Raw genomic sequence first — 14847 nt, 5'->3', positions numbered from 1 at the left:
CGTTACACAGGCTAACATCAGTAACACACTACGCCGCCAGGGATCCTGCAGTGCCAGACGTGTCTCCCTGCTTAAGCCATTACATGTCCGGGCCCGTCTGAAGTTTGCTAGAGAGCATTTGGATGATCCAGTAGAGTACTGGGAGAATGTCATATGGTCATATGAAACCAAAGTAGAACTGTTTGGTACACACACAACTCGTCATGTTTGGAGGAGAAAGAATGCTGAGTTGCATCCAAAGAACACCATACCTACTGTGAAGCATGGGGGTGGCAACATCATGCTTTGGGGCTGTTTCTCTGCTCAGGGACCAGGACGACTGATTTGTGTACATGAATGAATGAATGGGGCCATGTATCATGAGATTTTGAGTGCAAACCTCCTTCCATCAGCAAGGGCATAGAAGATGAAACGTGGCTGGGTCTTTCAGCATGACAATGATCCCAAGCACGCCACCAGGGCAACGAAGGAGTGGCTTCGTGAGAAGCATTTCAAAGTCCTGGAGTGGTCTTGTCAGTCTCCAGATCTAAACCCTATAGAAAACCTTTGGAGGGAGTTGAAAGTCCGTGTTGCCCAGCGACAGCCCCAAAACATCACTGCTTCAGAGGATATCTGCATGGAGGAATGGGCCAACATACCAGCAACAGTGTGTGCCAACCTTGTGAAGACTTACAGAAAACGTTTGACCTCTGTCATTGCCAACAAAGGATATATAACAAAGTATTGAGATGAATTTTGGTAGGTGACCAAATACTTATTTTCCACCAAGATTTTAAAAAAATTTCTTCAAATCAGAAAGTGTGATTTTCAAGATTTGTTTTCTCATTTTGTCTCTCATAGTTGAGGTCTACCTATGATGTCAATTACAGGCCTCTCTAATATTTTTAAATGGGAGAACTTGCACAATTGGTGGCTTATTAAATACTTTTTTTCCCCACTGTACATGTTTATTAAGATCACAGTGTGCATAAATAACCTAATTTGATTTCTATCAGGACAGTGCCTACTAACAGTTTATGCTTCCATGTTTATCTTCCAACAGTTTACTCTTTCATTTTTGTTCTTTGAGTTCTTCCGAATAACTGGAAATAAATTAAGGATTCCAGAGCTATCCAAATATGATTAATTAAATCTTGATTTAAAATATGAATAATATAAAATAGTATTTTCACTTTTGTATCACTGGACAGGTCACTTTAGCACAGTGTTGGCGCGTGGCACGGCATTTTATCATTTACACATCACGACTTGAAATTGTTCAATGTGAAGCCCTTCCAGATTAAATGTATTGAACATTTTGCTATGAAGAACAGAATCTTCTTTTAGACACAGTATATACAACAAACAGAAATGGACCCCATGATTTAGCCAGTAGCTCAAATGTACACAACGGCTGCCAAACTTTAATCCCACAAAAAGAAAGTGCAACTAAAAAATATAAATAAATAAATAAAGATGGCTTTCAGTTTGTATGAGTCTTCTTAGAGTAGGACATAGACATCCTGAAAATCAGGTTCAAGTTGAACGTGTATTCTCAGAGAGCTGTACAAGAATTTTAGATGCGCTTTTGGGGTTGTTAAAATCCACAGTGTCCATGAAACAATTAAAGTGCATCTGACTTGATTTTAGAACTTTTTATATGATTACATAGTTCAAAAAATATTTGAAAGTCTGATTATCTAAGTTTCTACATTGTCATTTTGTGATGTTCACAGCCCACCCAATTCCCTACATATGCGCTTTGGACCACTATAAGATATATGATCCAACTGTGCATGTTGTTTCAAACAGCCGTAGTCCTGCCCAGAAGAGGAATTGGGAAGATCAGCTGGCAGCCCCTAGGCAGTCTGTGTAGACCTCCACTTCCAATTTCCGATCCTGACCAGGATGGTCGTCTCACCCCCTGTGCTTCTTGAGGAGGAGTCGATGAAATTGGTGAACTTAGGGCACCTGGAAGTGGTTGCGTATGGGGTGGTCCTGCCAGATGTTGTTTATGGCTCAGGGGTTGTTCTGGTTTCACAAGCTCATCCTGAACAGTGAGAAAAGGACTGAGAATCTTCCTGTAGATACCTCGAGTATCAGTCAGGACCTCGCTATAGGGTGGTGGTGGTTCTGCCATAAGCAATGCCTCTTCATAACATGGTGGCTGAGATAAATCTGGCTCTGTAAATTCAATACAAATAGAAGTTGTAAGTTAATATCCATGAAAAGTTTGTTACATTATACTGATATACTATAATATAAAGAATCATATATTTTCATCAACAATAATCTGTGATGTTCTACAGATTAATGTGTCTGGCAATTACAATGTTAACTCAAAGTTGCATACTGTAAACTCCAGGCAATATACCAGTTTTACAGTTTATGCAGAGTGTAAACTGTAAGCAACTGTGATTTTTATATGCTGCCATCTGGGGAAAAGAAATGAAAATTGTAAGTGAATAGCAACATTTCTATTAACTACATAGACCTTCTTACTGACTACCGTGTCAAACAATTTTAAAACTGATACTTGTAAAGTGTGCAATAAAGGGTTAATAGATTATACATTAATTTCTGCATTCCCTGCTAAAATACAGAAAATCTCTCCTTCTTTCCTTTTAATATATTTTGTCTCATATCGCAAGTAAAATTGTGAAATATGCAAGAAAACACAGTGTTCAGCTTAAATGAGTACATCCCAACAGATTTGTCAGAAAACCTTTAAATTCCTTTCAGAATCAACATTTTCCATGGGCTACCATACTACAAAATACAAATGTGCGCCATTGACTGCAAACATGATTTGTTATTTTGAACACCCAAAAAAGTAATTTTCCTAACAAATTAATTCAGAACATGTTGCAAAAATGAGTAAACCCCAAAGCTAAAGTTTTGACTATAACATTCTAATTAGTAAGAATTCAACCACAGGTTAGACTAATTATTCATTAAACAAGTGTCCAACAGAGAGTTGACTATAAAAGTGCATCACATGGAAGAGAAATGTCAGAAGACCTGAGAAAGAAAATAATTTCTTTACACAAGAAAGGTAAATGCTACATTTTCCTACTTACGGTATTCAGTCTGGCTTTTAGACAACCAGCTGTGGAAGCAGGCTATCCTAACTGTCCTGTCTGCCATTAGTACGCAAAAATTGTTGTTAAGTCATATTTTTTTTCCTGAAAACAGCTTACAAAATTATAAAATGAATATAAGGAAGTTTCTAGGTTTGTGTTCCGATAAAGTGAACATTTAATTGGTTTCAGATTGCTTTGTGCACTATAGCCGTAGTGGTAGCTGCGCCTCACAGTCATACTGCTTTGTCCGCCCCCTACATGCACATAATAATCATAATGCTGAGAGTTCCCTGCTTCCTTTTAGGTTTAAAAAAGAACATGGAGGAGGTGATCTCAGTTTTAACATGCAGGGGGTAGGCAGAGCAGGAAGTCTGAGATGTGCTGTTTCAGCTGGCATAAATTGTTTATATTCTGTATGGATCAGAAACAACAAAACTCTGTGTGCCTCCATATTAACTAGAGTGTAATCCTGTAGGTGGATGGCCTCCTGCCGTAGTGTAGCGCTCCTGAGTAAAGTCTTCCTCGGTTTTTCTCATCCATGTGCTGTTTTAAAAACTGCCATCTCACTGAAGCAAATAAGGCAATGGGTCTATACACATATCTATTTTTTTTACAGATCCAGGTGCCCTATCCAAGGAAAATCTCATTACCTCTCCTATTCTGGTCTATATTTATAGATCAGATCCTTGAGAGTACATCTGTGACCTGTTTTCACTGGTCCGTTTTTACTGAAGCAAAACCTGACACGGTGGTGTAAATGTAGTATAGAAACACACATACACAATAGATAAAAGTTGTCCAAATCGGAACTAAGGTGTTCCCAGATTGTGTTGGTGCACAAGGACTATGGAGAGTGCATTATACTATATGAAGGACTATGGAGAGTGCATTATACTATATGAAGGACTATGGAGAGTGCATTATACTATATGAAGGACTATGGGATGTGCATTATACAATATGGAGGACTATGGGGTGTGCATTATACAATATGGAGGACTATGGGGTGTGCATTATACAATATTGAGGACTATGGGGTGTGCATCATACAATATGGAGGACTATGAGGTGTGCATTATAAATACAACCGAAATGTTTCTGTGTGAGATGGTGCAGTATGTGCAATATGTGAGCATTTGGGGCCCAACTTTAAACTTTTGCCTAGGGCCCCATTTTGTCTAAAACCGGCATCTAAATGTGTATGGACAGCTGAAAGGGGTTTTCCCACAGAAAAAAAAATGAAAAATCGGATTGCACTCTGGCTAATGTTAATCAATAATTCCCTGCTCATCTGCGATTTTTTTCTCAGCTCAGATTGGACTGAGAAAAAAAAATTACAGCATGTTGCGAGTGGCCGCATATATCAGACAAGACTCACCAATGCAAGTCAATGGGTGCAATGAAAAAAATCGCATGGCACTTGAACCATGCGTGTGTTGTCCGATATTTACGCACCCATCTCCTAGAAAATCCAACATTTTCTCAGCCGAGTACAGTAAATTCACAGTATGATCCGTCAGAATAGAAATATACATAAAATAGATAGAAAGATGTCACTGACATAAAATTAGTGCAGTGCGTGTGTAGTTTAATGTTCATGCATTTAGCTAATAATTCAATAAATGAAAGAAAAAAATGGCGCGGTTTCCCCCAACATTTTAATAACCAGCTGTCATGCACAGTGTAGGAAAGACTAAGAGCAACATGAAGGGATGGGGGAAGGGAGCCCAGACACTAGGGAAAGGGGGAGTGGAGACCCCTAGGCTGATCTAATATCACCCCATCTCCCCTATCATCCCTATATCGGTTCTTCACCAATCACCGAACAGGAAAACTAAGCCCTGTAAATCCCAAGAGCAAGGCCCTGGATAGGGAAGGGGGTGACCACTCGTCAGTCCCCACTATAAACTAAAGACAACAAGGGAGACAAATACAGGGGGGAGAAACTTAGCTTGAGCAGACTCCAGAGAGGTTACACCAAACGTCCTCCAAAGCACCAGAGAGTAAGTAAGCCGACTGCAATAGCTCCAAGCTTTCACAAGGGAATATGTGAATATCACCGGCACCTCCCTGCAGCAAACTGAAAGTATTTAAACACCAAGGCCAGGGTGTCAATCAGAGCAGGAGGGAGGTAGAAGTTGGGTCCTAAAATAAGACAGATTTAAGAAGGCGTCTGCAACGCCAAACAAAGTGATCTTCTGCAGCCAGCTGCAGGGTGACTGTCTGTTTCATCTGACACACCTGTGACACCAGCTGAGGTAAAGCCGACAGCTGGGGGATGATGTTTATATCCTGGGAAGGTGGTAATAGACATGGAGCTTCCCAGGCTATTAATATCAGATCATAGCTGTATACTTAGCCTTTATTGGTTATTAAAATGGGGGACCCCCCCAAAAAAAGACATGGGGTCCCATCTATAATTATTAACCAGCAATGGCTAGCCAGACAGTTGGGGTCTGATTTTAATAGGCTAGGAAGGGGCCATGGATATTGGACCCCTCCCAGACTAAAAACATCAGCCCTCAGTCGCCCCAGAAATGGCGCATCCATAAGATGCACCAATTCTGGTGCTTAGCCTCCGCTCTTCCCACTTGCCCTGGTGCGTTGGCAAGTGGGGTACTAGTATTGAGATTGATGTCAGCTTTGTATTGGCAGCTGACATCAAGTCCAGGGGTTAGTAATGGAGAGGTGTCTATAAGATGCCCCCATTACTAACTCCATAGTCAAATTGAAAATAATAAACAGCTTGAATAAAGTCTTTTAATAGAAATAAAGACACTGACACCTTTATTTGAAATAAACACTCCCCCCCCCCCTTTACACATTTTTTATGGAAAAAGAATAAATAATAAACCAGCATATTCCTCACCTGTCTGACAAGAAGATAATCCATTTGTCCCGCGATGCGTTTAGCTCTGCTACATCTAGATGCCTTGCTGAATGGTTACATGATGCAACCATTCAGCCTGGCATCCAGAAGAGACACTGAGCTGCTCGTGATAGCGCAGCATTAGTGCCTTGGGGTGCCATGAATAAGGTGAGCGGAGTTCATAGCCGATAAACTTCGTTCCCCTCACTGACATCAGCGAGAGTGTGAGTTCTCATGGCGCTCGCATTGACGTCATTGTAGTGAACGGAGTTCTTATTCTAAGCTGTCCATACATATTAAATGTTGTCTGAACTGCCATAAAGTTTATTAGTCTTTTCAGGAACAACAACGCTCTGTTTTTATTAACGCTGATGGGTATGAGACCTAATGTTTTTTTCTGACCGTGTACAGAACATGGTCTGATCATACCACATCTCCTGGGCAGGGGAGGAAGCAAATAAGTATACAGACATTACAGCAGGGGCTCACAGCTGATTCTTTCTGTGAAGTAAAACATTGTTTAAAAACAGGCAGGGAAATGTTTTACCTCACAGAAAGAATCAGCTGTGATCCCCTGTTGTAATGTCTGTATACTCTTTTGCTTCCTCCCCTGCCCAGGAGCTGTGGTATGATCAGACCAAGTTTAGACACAGCCATTACACAGTACACAGCAGGGGCACATTTATAACATTATCTCAGCACAGGAACATTTTATTTAAACATCCAAATGTGGAAATTATTATTATTCCAAGATCTATTGATTAAAATGAACTTTTGTTTATAGGAAAACCCCTTTAAGTCTGCATACTGTAAGTGTATGTGCACACAGAGTTTTTGAGGATTTTATTGAAGCGGGTTTGCTTTAAAAATAGCTTAAAATGCTTCTAATTCACTCCTATTGTCAAAACCACTTCGCTTTTCACAAGTTTTGAGTGTTTTTTTTTTCTTACTCCAGTTTTGGAAAATGCCTGGTGGAAAAAAAAGTGTGTGACACTTTGGTGAAGTAGTTCCTGATGAAATCCGGCCTATACTAGTCACTGGCCAATCAGAGGGCTGTGAGAAACACTTCATGAAAAAAACTCTCCTAAAACACTTATAAAATTCTTGAAAACCGCTTTAGGAAACGTAAAAGTTTTCCAAAGACTCCCCAAAGAAAGAGCATTTCTTGAAGCAGTTTCCACTAAAAAAATTTTAACACCTCAAAAATTCCATCAACAATTACCAAAGTACATTGAGAAATCAGTGGAGGCATAGAGGTGGAGCATGGAACCCATATTATGGCATATATATGTATGAGACCCATATTATGGCATTGTACAGAATATCTCATAGTAGTATTGCGTAAAACGGCCATGTGTATGAGGCCTTAATCTTTAGGCACAGTTCACATGTAATCTAATTTTCGCTATTTTTTTAGTGCATATTTCCACAATGAAAATCAACATGTTGTATATATTGCCTATCAGTATATAGGTTTTGCCACAAATTCAAACTTTTGGCAAGTGAAAACTGAGCCTTAATGATTATTAAAAAAATCAGACTGCTCTTTATATAGACTTTGTATTGCAATCTCCACACAGCATTACAGCAACATTTTAGCCCTGATAAAGAGCCTTTCACAACTGTGAGAAAGGCTCTATAGCAGAGCTGAAATGTTGAATTTAACTGGTTGAATAAACTACATTATTTCCATCTGAAGCAATGGAGTGCTGCCAATTTTGTATTGTTTATCTGGATTAAAAACACTCACTGCCAGGACAATTATGGTGCTGCTTAACTCTTTCCTTTCAGAATACGATTACAGCTGTGTAACGCTGGTGGGTGTGGACCGACTATGCCACTGGCTGGTATAACCCTGGAGGGGCATGACTAAGTGGCTACCAGGTCTTCACTAGCGCCTTTATGGTCAGGATAGGCTTAGGCAGGAGGATAGCCACCAGGTGCCACTCCAAGGCAGTGTCCGCACCTACAACAGCTGACCCACCAGTCAGACCAGGCATGCAATGTACAGTGGGTCGAGACAGAAGCGTAGTCAAACGGTCTGGGGTCGAGGCAGGCAGCACAGCTTTAGGATACATAGCCGAGGTCAGGAGCGGAGAGATCAGACAGGACGAGAAGACAAGCCAGGTCACTAATGGGAGGGATAAACAATAAAACACCTTGGCTGGGAACTAGATGCTAACAACAAACTGGAACCTAAGCTCAGTCAATGGTGTGGATGGTGGCGCTGCCTAATAAATCACCTGCTGGTTTGTGATTGGCTGGGGAATCCAAAAACTACAGGATACAGCAGGGTTAAATTCCTGCAGGGTCTGGGCATGCACCCTTATAGCTATGTGGAGAACACAGTGAGTAACACAGCATCGGGAATGCATGCGAGTTACAGCCGTGACAGTACCCCCCTTTACATCCACCCTTTTTAGGCCAGACCGACAGAGACTCTTCTCAAGAATGGCAGGGATGTGGATGTTCTTGACAGACCCCTAGAACTCTCTTCAGAGCCAAAATCCTTCACTTCAAGCACATCCGAGGGAACCACAGGGACAGGAGGAACCGACAGAGGCAGAAGGGACCCAGTAGGTTTGCTTCTGGAAGATTTGCATATGCCCACATGGCTGACCAATTTTGATTCGTGTCTCCCGGACAAACTTTTCCTAGCTGAAGGAACAAAGCATGGAGAGTGAAGTGGATTTGGCACTGGTTTATTAAGCAGCAGCTTTCCTTGGAGAGGATTGTGATAGTGAGGAAGGAGGATCTATCGCGGTTGAGGCACAGGACAAAGTGGACACAAAAGTGGAAAATCCTGCTGCTGAGTTGCCATCACATTAATTGCATTCATCAGCAGGTCTTGACGCTCATGTTGCGAACGAACCTCCTCATACAGGATTTACACAAGAAACTTGGAGTCTCTAGATCCCATCTTGTCAGCAGGGTCCATGGCCTGAGCTTACTGTAATGCTGCGCCACTGGCCGAGCTTACCCTGAAGGGGCGTCATTAAGTGGCTACCTGGTCTTCACTAGCGCCTCTGATGGTGTGGATAGGCTTGGGCAGCAGGAAAGCCACCAGGTGCCACTTCAGAGTAGTGTCCGGACCTGCAGCAGCTGACCCACGGGTTAGAGTAGTTAAGCGAGATACAGAGGGACGAGACAGAAGCGGTCGGGGTCCTGGCAGGCAGCACAGGTTCAGAATATTTAGCCAAAGTTAGGAGTGGAGAGATCAGACAGGACGAGTAGACAAGTCATGTCAGTATCAGGAGAGATAAACAATAAAACAGCTTGGCTGGAAACTAAATGCTAACAGCAAACTGGAACCTAAGCTCAGGCATAGGTGTGGAGGACAGCACTGCCTAATATAGCACCTGCTGATTGGTGATTAGCTGGGGAATCCAAACCCTGCAAGATCTGGCCCAATCTATAGCAATGTGGAGAGTTGGAAGTGCTGCATGAGGACTAGCGTGGCAGCCTGACATGAATATAAGCAGAGCGGCGAATGCAGTGAGTAGCACAGCACTGGGAACGCATGGGAGTTACCGCCATGACAAGCTGAAGTCATAAGTTTACATACATCTTAGACACTTTTATTAAAACTCAGGTTTTCAAAATTCCTGACATTTAATCCTAGAACACATTCCCTCCTTTAGGTCTATTTATTGCCTTTAAATTGGCTAACTCAGGTCAACAGTTCCGGGTAGCCTTCTGTAAGCTTCTCACTATAAGTTACTGGAATTTTGGTGTACTCCTCTGGACAGAACTGGTATAAGGCCACATTCACACGTTCAGTATTTGATCAGTATTTGTAAGCCAAAATCAGGAGTAGAACAATCGGAGGAAAAGTATAATAGAAACACGTCGCCACATCTACATTTATTACCCACTCCTGATTTTGGCTTACAAATACTGATGTAAAAAAATGACCAAATTCTGAACATGTGAACGTGGCCTAACTGAGCAGGTCGGTAGCCCTCATTGCTTGCACAGGCTTTCTCACTTTTGCCCATACATTTTTCACGGGATTGAGGTCAGGGTTTTTTGATAGCCACTACATTACCTTCACTTTATTATCCTACTGCCACTTTGGAAGTATGCTTGGGGTCATTATCCATTTGGAAAACCCATTTGCGCCAAAGCTTTAACTTCTTGTCTTGAGATGTTGTTTGAATATCTGAATATCTCCACATAATTATTCTTTCTCATAATAGCATCTATTTTGTAAAGTGTACATGTCCCTCCTGCGGCAAAGGACCCCCACATGCTGCTGCCACCCCAGTATTTCATGGTTGGGATAGTGTTCTTTGGCTAGCAAGCTTCTGACTTTTTTCTCCACACATAGCAATGGTTAATACGGCAGAATAGTTCCATTTTTGTTTCATCATACTAGAGGACATTTATCCAAAAAGTAAATTCCTCCAGCATCTTTACAAGAATGTTTGGTATTGTTCTTGTATTTTTTCACCAAAGTATGCTCATCTCTAGGACATATTTCCTTTCTGGTATGAGTGCTACTATAGTGTTTACACATATTTTCATTCCAACGGATGAAGGTGGTACCTTCAGGCATTAGAAAATTGCTCCTAGAGATATACTAGACTCGTCAGATTTGTTTTGATTTTCCCAAGATGTGAAGAAATGAGACACGTCAGTCATGAAGGTACACATTAAAGGGTTTGCACCAAGGTCCCACTGAGAATGAATGGAGCACAGGTAGGCATGTTCAACCTCCACTCCATTCAGATGGGGCTCCATTTCAGTGGTTGACCCTCAGCCATGAGGGAGTTATCCCTTAGCCTAAGGATATTCGAGGATGAGTTCATATCTTGGTACAAACTCTTTAAATTACTATCACATGTACCCCTCCAATTTACTCAAATGATTAAAATTAGCCTATCACAAGTTTCTAAGGCAATGTCAAAGTTTTCTGGAATGTTCCTATTTAAAGGCATAGTCAACTTGATGTATGTAAACTTCTGATTCACTGGAATTTTGATATAGTGAATTCTAAATGAAATTATCTGTTTGTGAAGATTTGTTGAAAGAACTCCTTGTGTAGCACCCCGAGGACTCGGCTGCTACAGGGATATTGCACCTCGAACCAGAGGTGTGGTATTCCACTCCCGGGTAAGGATGGAGTGTGGACCAGGGCTCAGTTAGCTGCATGCACCACACACACCCCATTTCCGAGGAACAGACCAACGGTGCTCCCACTAGACAGAGTGCAGGCACGACAGCTTCTGTTCCTGGCTAGAGTGGGGAGGGGAAAGCACACCCAGTGGTGTAGGAGCAGATAGGGGTGGGTTTCTGGGCATAGGTAGGAGCCCATTGGTTGCTAGTCACTTGGGCTCACACATAGAGGGAGGTATATAAGGTGGGCACCATCTTGGGACAGTGTTCAGTTCAGTCAGGAGGAGAAGAGGAGAGGAGCTCAGCCAGAGAGGGCTGACAGGGAGCTGTGGCTCAGTCTGGGCCCAGCTCCAGAGCCAGGCCTGGAGTGGAGGCCAGAAGCAGCAGAAAGAGAGAGGAGAAGGAACAGAAAGGAAAGTAAGAAAGGAACTGAAACAGAGGAGAAAGGAAGCAAGGAACACAGAGAAAGGCCCAGAGACACGAAGGCAGAAGGAACCCCATATGCCCAGAGGAGATACTGGGTGACTGGTTGGCAGAGCAGGGTACCGGAACCCGAATTGGTGGAGGTGACTAATCCTCAGCCAAAACCGGAGGTTGTTACCACATCTTGGTGCGACCCCTCACTACATCCACCAGAAAGGCATACCGCATAGGGTCAGGGAAACCGGGAGAGGTTTCGCCAACAGAAGGCCCGAGGAAGCTGGACAAAGGTGGGTCACTGGTGGGGACGGCCAGTAGAAAGGAAGAGAGGGGAGCTCTGAACCACACTCTGGAATTGCCTGGGAGTTGACCGAGTCCCTCACCTGGTGGACGCAGCACGGCTTGGGCAGTCATCGCCTGCAGCATTGACCTGAATAACAACCGTGAGTAAAGCTTTGGAAACTGCAATTACAAGTCTCTGTGTTTCATCGCCGTACCAGCACCATCAGTACTGGGACACTCGCACCATCACTCCCATCAATCTCCACACTAGCTGCCCTGAGGCTATACTCCTCCCGTGGGGAGTCATCCCATACTCAGCTGCACAAACAACATCAGCCTCAGCGGTCTGCAGCGCAGCGGCGGTCCCCACTGACCGCAATCCACGGGTGGCGTAGTCGGACATTTGTTACAACATTAAGACTGCCACTGGTTTGACCACCCTGGGCACGGACCGCGTCACCGCCACACGGAGACTACAACCCCCAGCGATCCGGCTCCGGGTATTCCCCCTGCACAGCAGCAGCGCACAGGCCCAGGGGGCGCGTCACTTGTATCATGTACTGTACAAAGTAAATATCCCAAAAAATCGCCTAAAATATATGTTGTTGACATGGAATCTGTGGATGGGATAAATGAGTTTTAGACTACGGTCACACTATCAGTATTTAGCCAGGAGTGGGTCAAAAATGCAAATTGGTGACGTGTTTCTATAATACTTTTTCTCCAATTGTTCCTCACCTGGTTTTGGCTTACAAATACTGATGTAAAATACTGTCCAAATACTGATAGTGTGACCGTAGCCTTAATGACATCAAAGTATGTCCTCAAACTTATGGCTCCAACTGTAGGGTGATTATGCTTCCTACCAGAAATATGATCTGTGACATGTGATCCAAGAATTCATTTTACAGTGTCAAGTCTGAAGGATATAATGTCTTTATTGGATGTTTTTGAATAAATATACTGGGAAGACATTACATCTGGAATAAAACCAAACATTACCTTAGACAGACAGTCATCCTTTTTGCTCCCTTATCTCAGCTCTAACCTCATATGGTTTCAAAACTGTGACCTATTGTCAGATGACTGTTCAGACAATTCAATAGAGGGGCTGTATTTTACTAAGATGAAAAAATAAAAAGTGTTATTCATCATAAGAAAGTCCTTGCTGGAACTTGGTCTGTATAAAATATAAATGCAATAATCATAAAAAAACATTAAGCACACACTTGAATGTTGAAGAAATTATTATTATTAACCCCTTAACGACCTCCATAACGCATTTTTACGGCGGTCATTAAGGGTACTTATTTCACAGCGCCGTGAAAATGCGTCGCTGTGTGTGACAGCTGACACCCTGCAGTATCGGGCCAATTAACCCCTTAAATACTGCTGTCAATCGTCACAGCGGTATTTAAGTGCTTACCATGGGGTCGCAAGACCCCCTTAGTAACCATCGGATGACCCCTGCGATGAGAATCGCGGGTCCTGATGGTTACCATGGTACCCTGAGATCATGTGATGATCCCAGGGTACGGTGGCCTGTGAGATCTAGCAATAAGCTGGATGTCACAGGCAGAGTCAGTGAGATCAGTGACTCACTGACCGGTCTCATACACTGCAGTACAGGAGTACTGCAGTGTATGAGATCAGCAATGAAAGTGAAAAATACACATGTTCCACAGTGGGACTTGGAGAAAAAGTAAAAAAAACTTAAATAAAATATGTAAAAAAGTAAAAGAAACACACAAAACAAAAAGTGCACACAAATCACTAAAATCCGTTTCGCCGCTCAAAACGCAGCGTTTGTAATAAAACAAACATAAACAAAAAAACATACACATAATTGGCATTGCCGCATCCGGAACGACCCGCTCTATAAAACTGTCACGTTATTTAGTCCGTTTGGCGAATGCTGTAAAATAAATAAATAAAAAACATGGCAAAAATGACGCTTTTTCAGCATTCTAACTCACAAAAAAGTGAATAAAAAGCGATCAAAAGGTCGTATGTAAAAATAAAATATAGAAATAAAAACACCAAACCGTCCCGCAATAAGCAAGCCATAATATGGCTCATTCAGCAAAAAAATAAAAAAGTTACGGCTCTCAGAATATGACGATGCAAAATCAAGTTCTTTTTTGTAAAATACTGTTTTTAGTCTGTAAAAATAGCAAAGCATAAAAAAAATCTATAAATCTGGTATCGCTGTAATTGTACCGACCTGACGGACAAATCTGTCATATCACTTTTACCGCAAGGTGAACGGCGCAAAAAATAAAAAAAATAACTGAATTACTGTTTTTTGTTCATTCTGTGTCTGAAAAATCTGAATAAAAAGTGAGCAAAAATTACTATGTGCCCCAAAATGGTACCAAAAAAATCTACAACTCGTCCCGCAAAAAAATAAGCCATCATACACCTCTGTTCACCAAAAAATAAAAAAGTTACAGCTCTCAGAATATGGTGACGAAAATAACTACTTTTTATAAAAAAAACATTTTTACTGTGTGATAGCAACAAAACCTAAAAAAAAACATATAAATCTGGTATCGCTGTAATTGCACCGACCCGAAGAATAAATGATTTATATCACACAGTGAACCGTGAAAAAATAAAAATAAGAACTGTTCTGATACTGCTGTCTATTTCTTCATTCTGCCTCCAAAAAAATGGGAATAAGGCTCGGCTCACGTTTATCCTGCGCTTTCCGCTGAGCGCTTACATTGGGGTTTCCGTGTAAATTCACCAAAACCATAATTCAGACAAAAAACCCAGATGGAGCCACTCACTTATGAGGTCGATGGAGTCCCTTTGGACTAATCTCTGTTCCGGCGGCGTACCATCATTTTAGGCTTTTTTTTTTAGCGCACAAGTGTGGACGATCACAGATCTGTGTGCGCCTAAAAAGATGGTAATCACCGAAGCATACATCAAACAGATTCCAAAGTGTCTCCATCTGCCTCTTTGTAGTGGGTGGTTCCGTTGGGGGTTTCGTCAGAATCGCATTTTTGTGGGATTTACACGGAAACCCCGTCGTAAGTGCTCAGCGTAGACTGGCGATCCAGTTTTATTCTGGAAGCAATCGAAAATTAG

At 42.1% G+C, this 14847-nt stretch overlaps 1 protein-coding gene across 6 annotated transcripts in view; it reads right to left on the bottom strand.

Moving 5' to 3' along the window:
• Nucleotides 1-881: 881 nt before the first annotated feature.
• PRR7 (proline rich 7, synaptic) overlaps nt 882-14847 on the bottom strand; it is a 91066-nt gene continuing 77100 nt past the window's right edge. For all 6 annotated transcript variants that reach the window (XM_073650633.1, XM_073650632.1, XM_073650635.1 and 3 more), the window contains one exon: nt 882-2163. In XM_073650633.1, coding sequence (XP_073506734.1) covers nt 1784-2163 — 380 coding nt within the window. In that variant the 3' untranslated portion in view covers nt 882-1783. The remainder of the gene's footprint in view (nt 2164-14847) is intronic.

Source organism: Phyllobates terribilis, unplaced genomic scaffold (assembly GCF_046119375.1).
Source record: "Phyllobates terribilis strain yellow unplaced genomic scaffold, ASM4611937v1 Scaffold_11__3_contigs__length_659146591, whole genome shotgun sequence".
NCBI classification, from domain to species: Eukaryota; Metazoa; Chordata; class Amphibia; order Anura; family Dendrobatidae; genus Phyllobates; species Phyllobates terribilis.
This window is presented reverse-complemented; position numbering and strand designations above follow the sequence as displayed.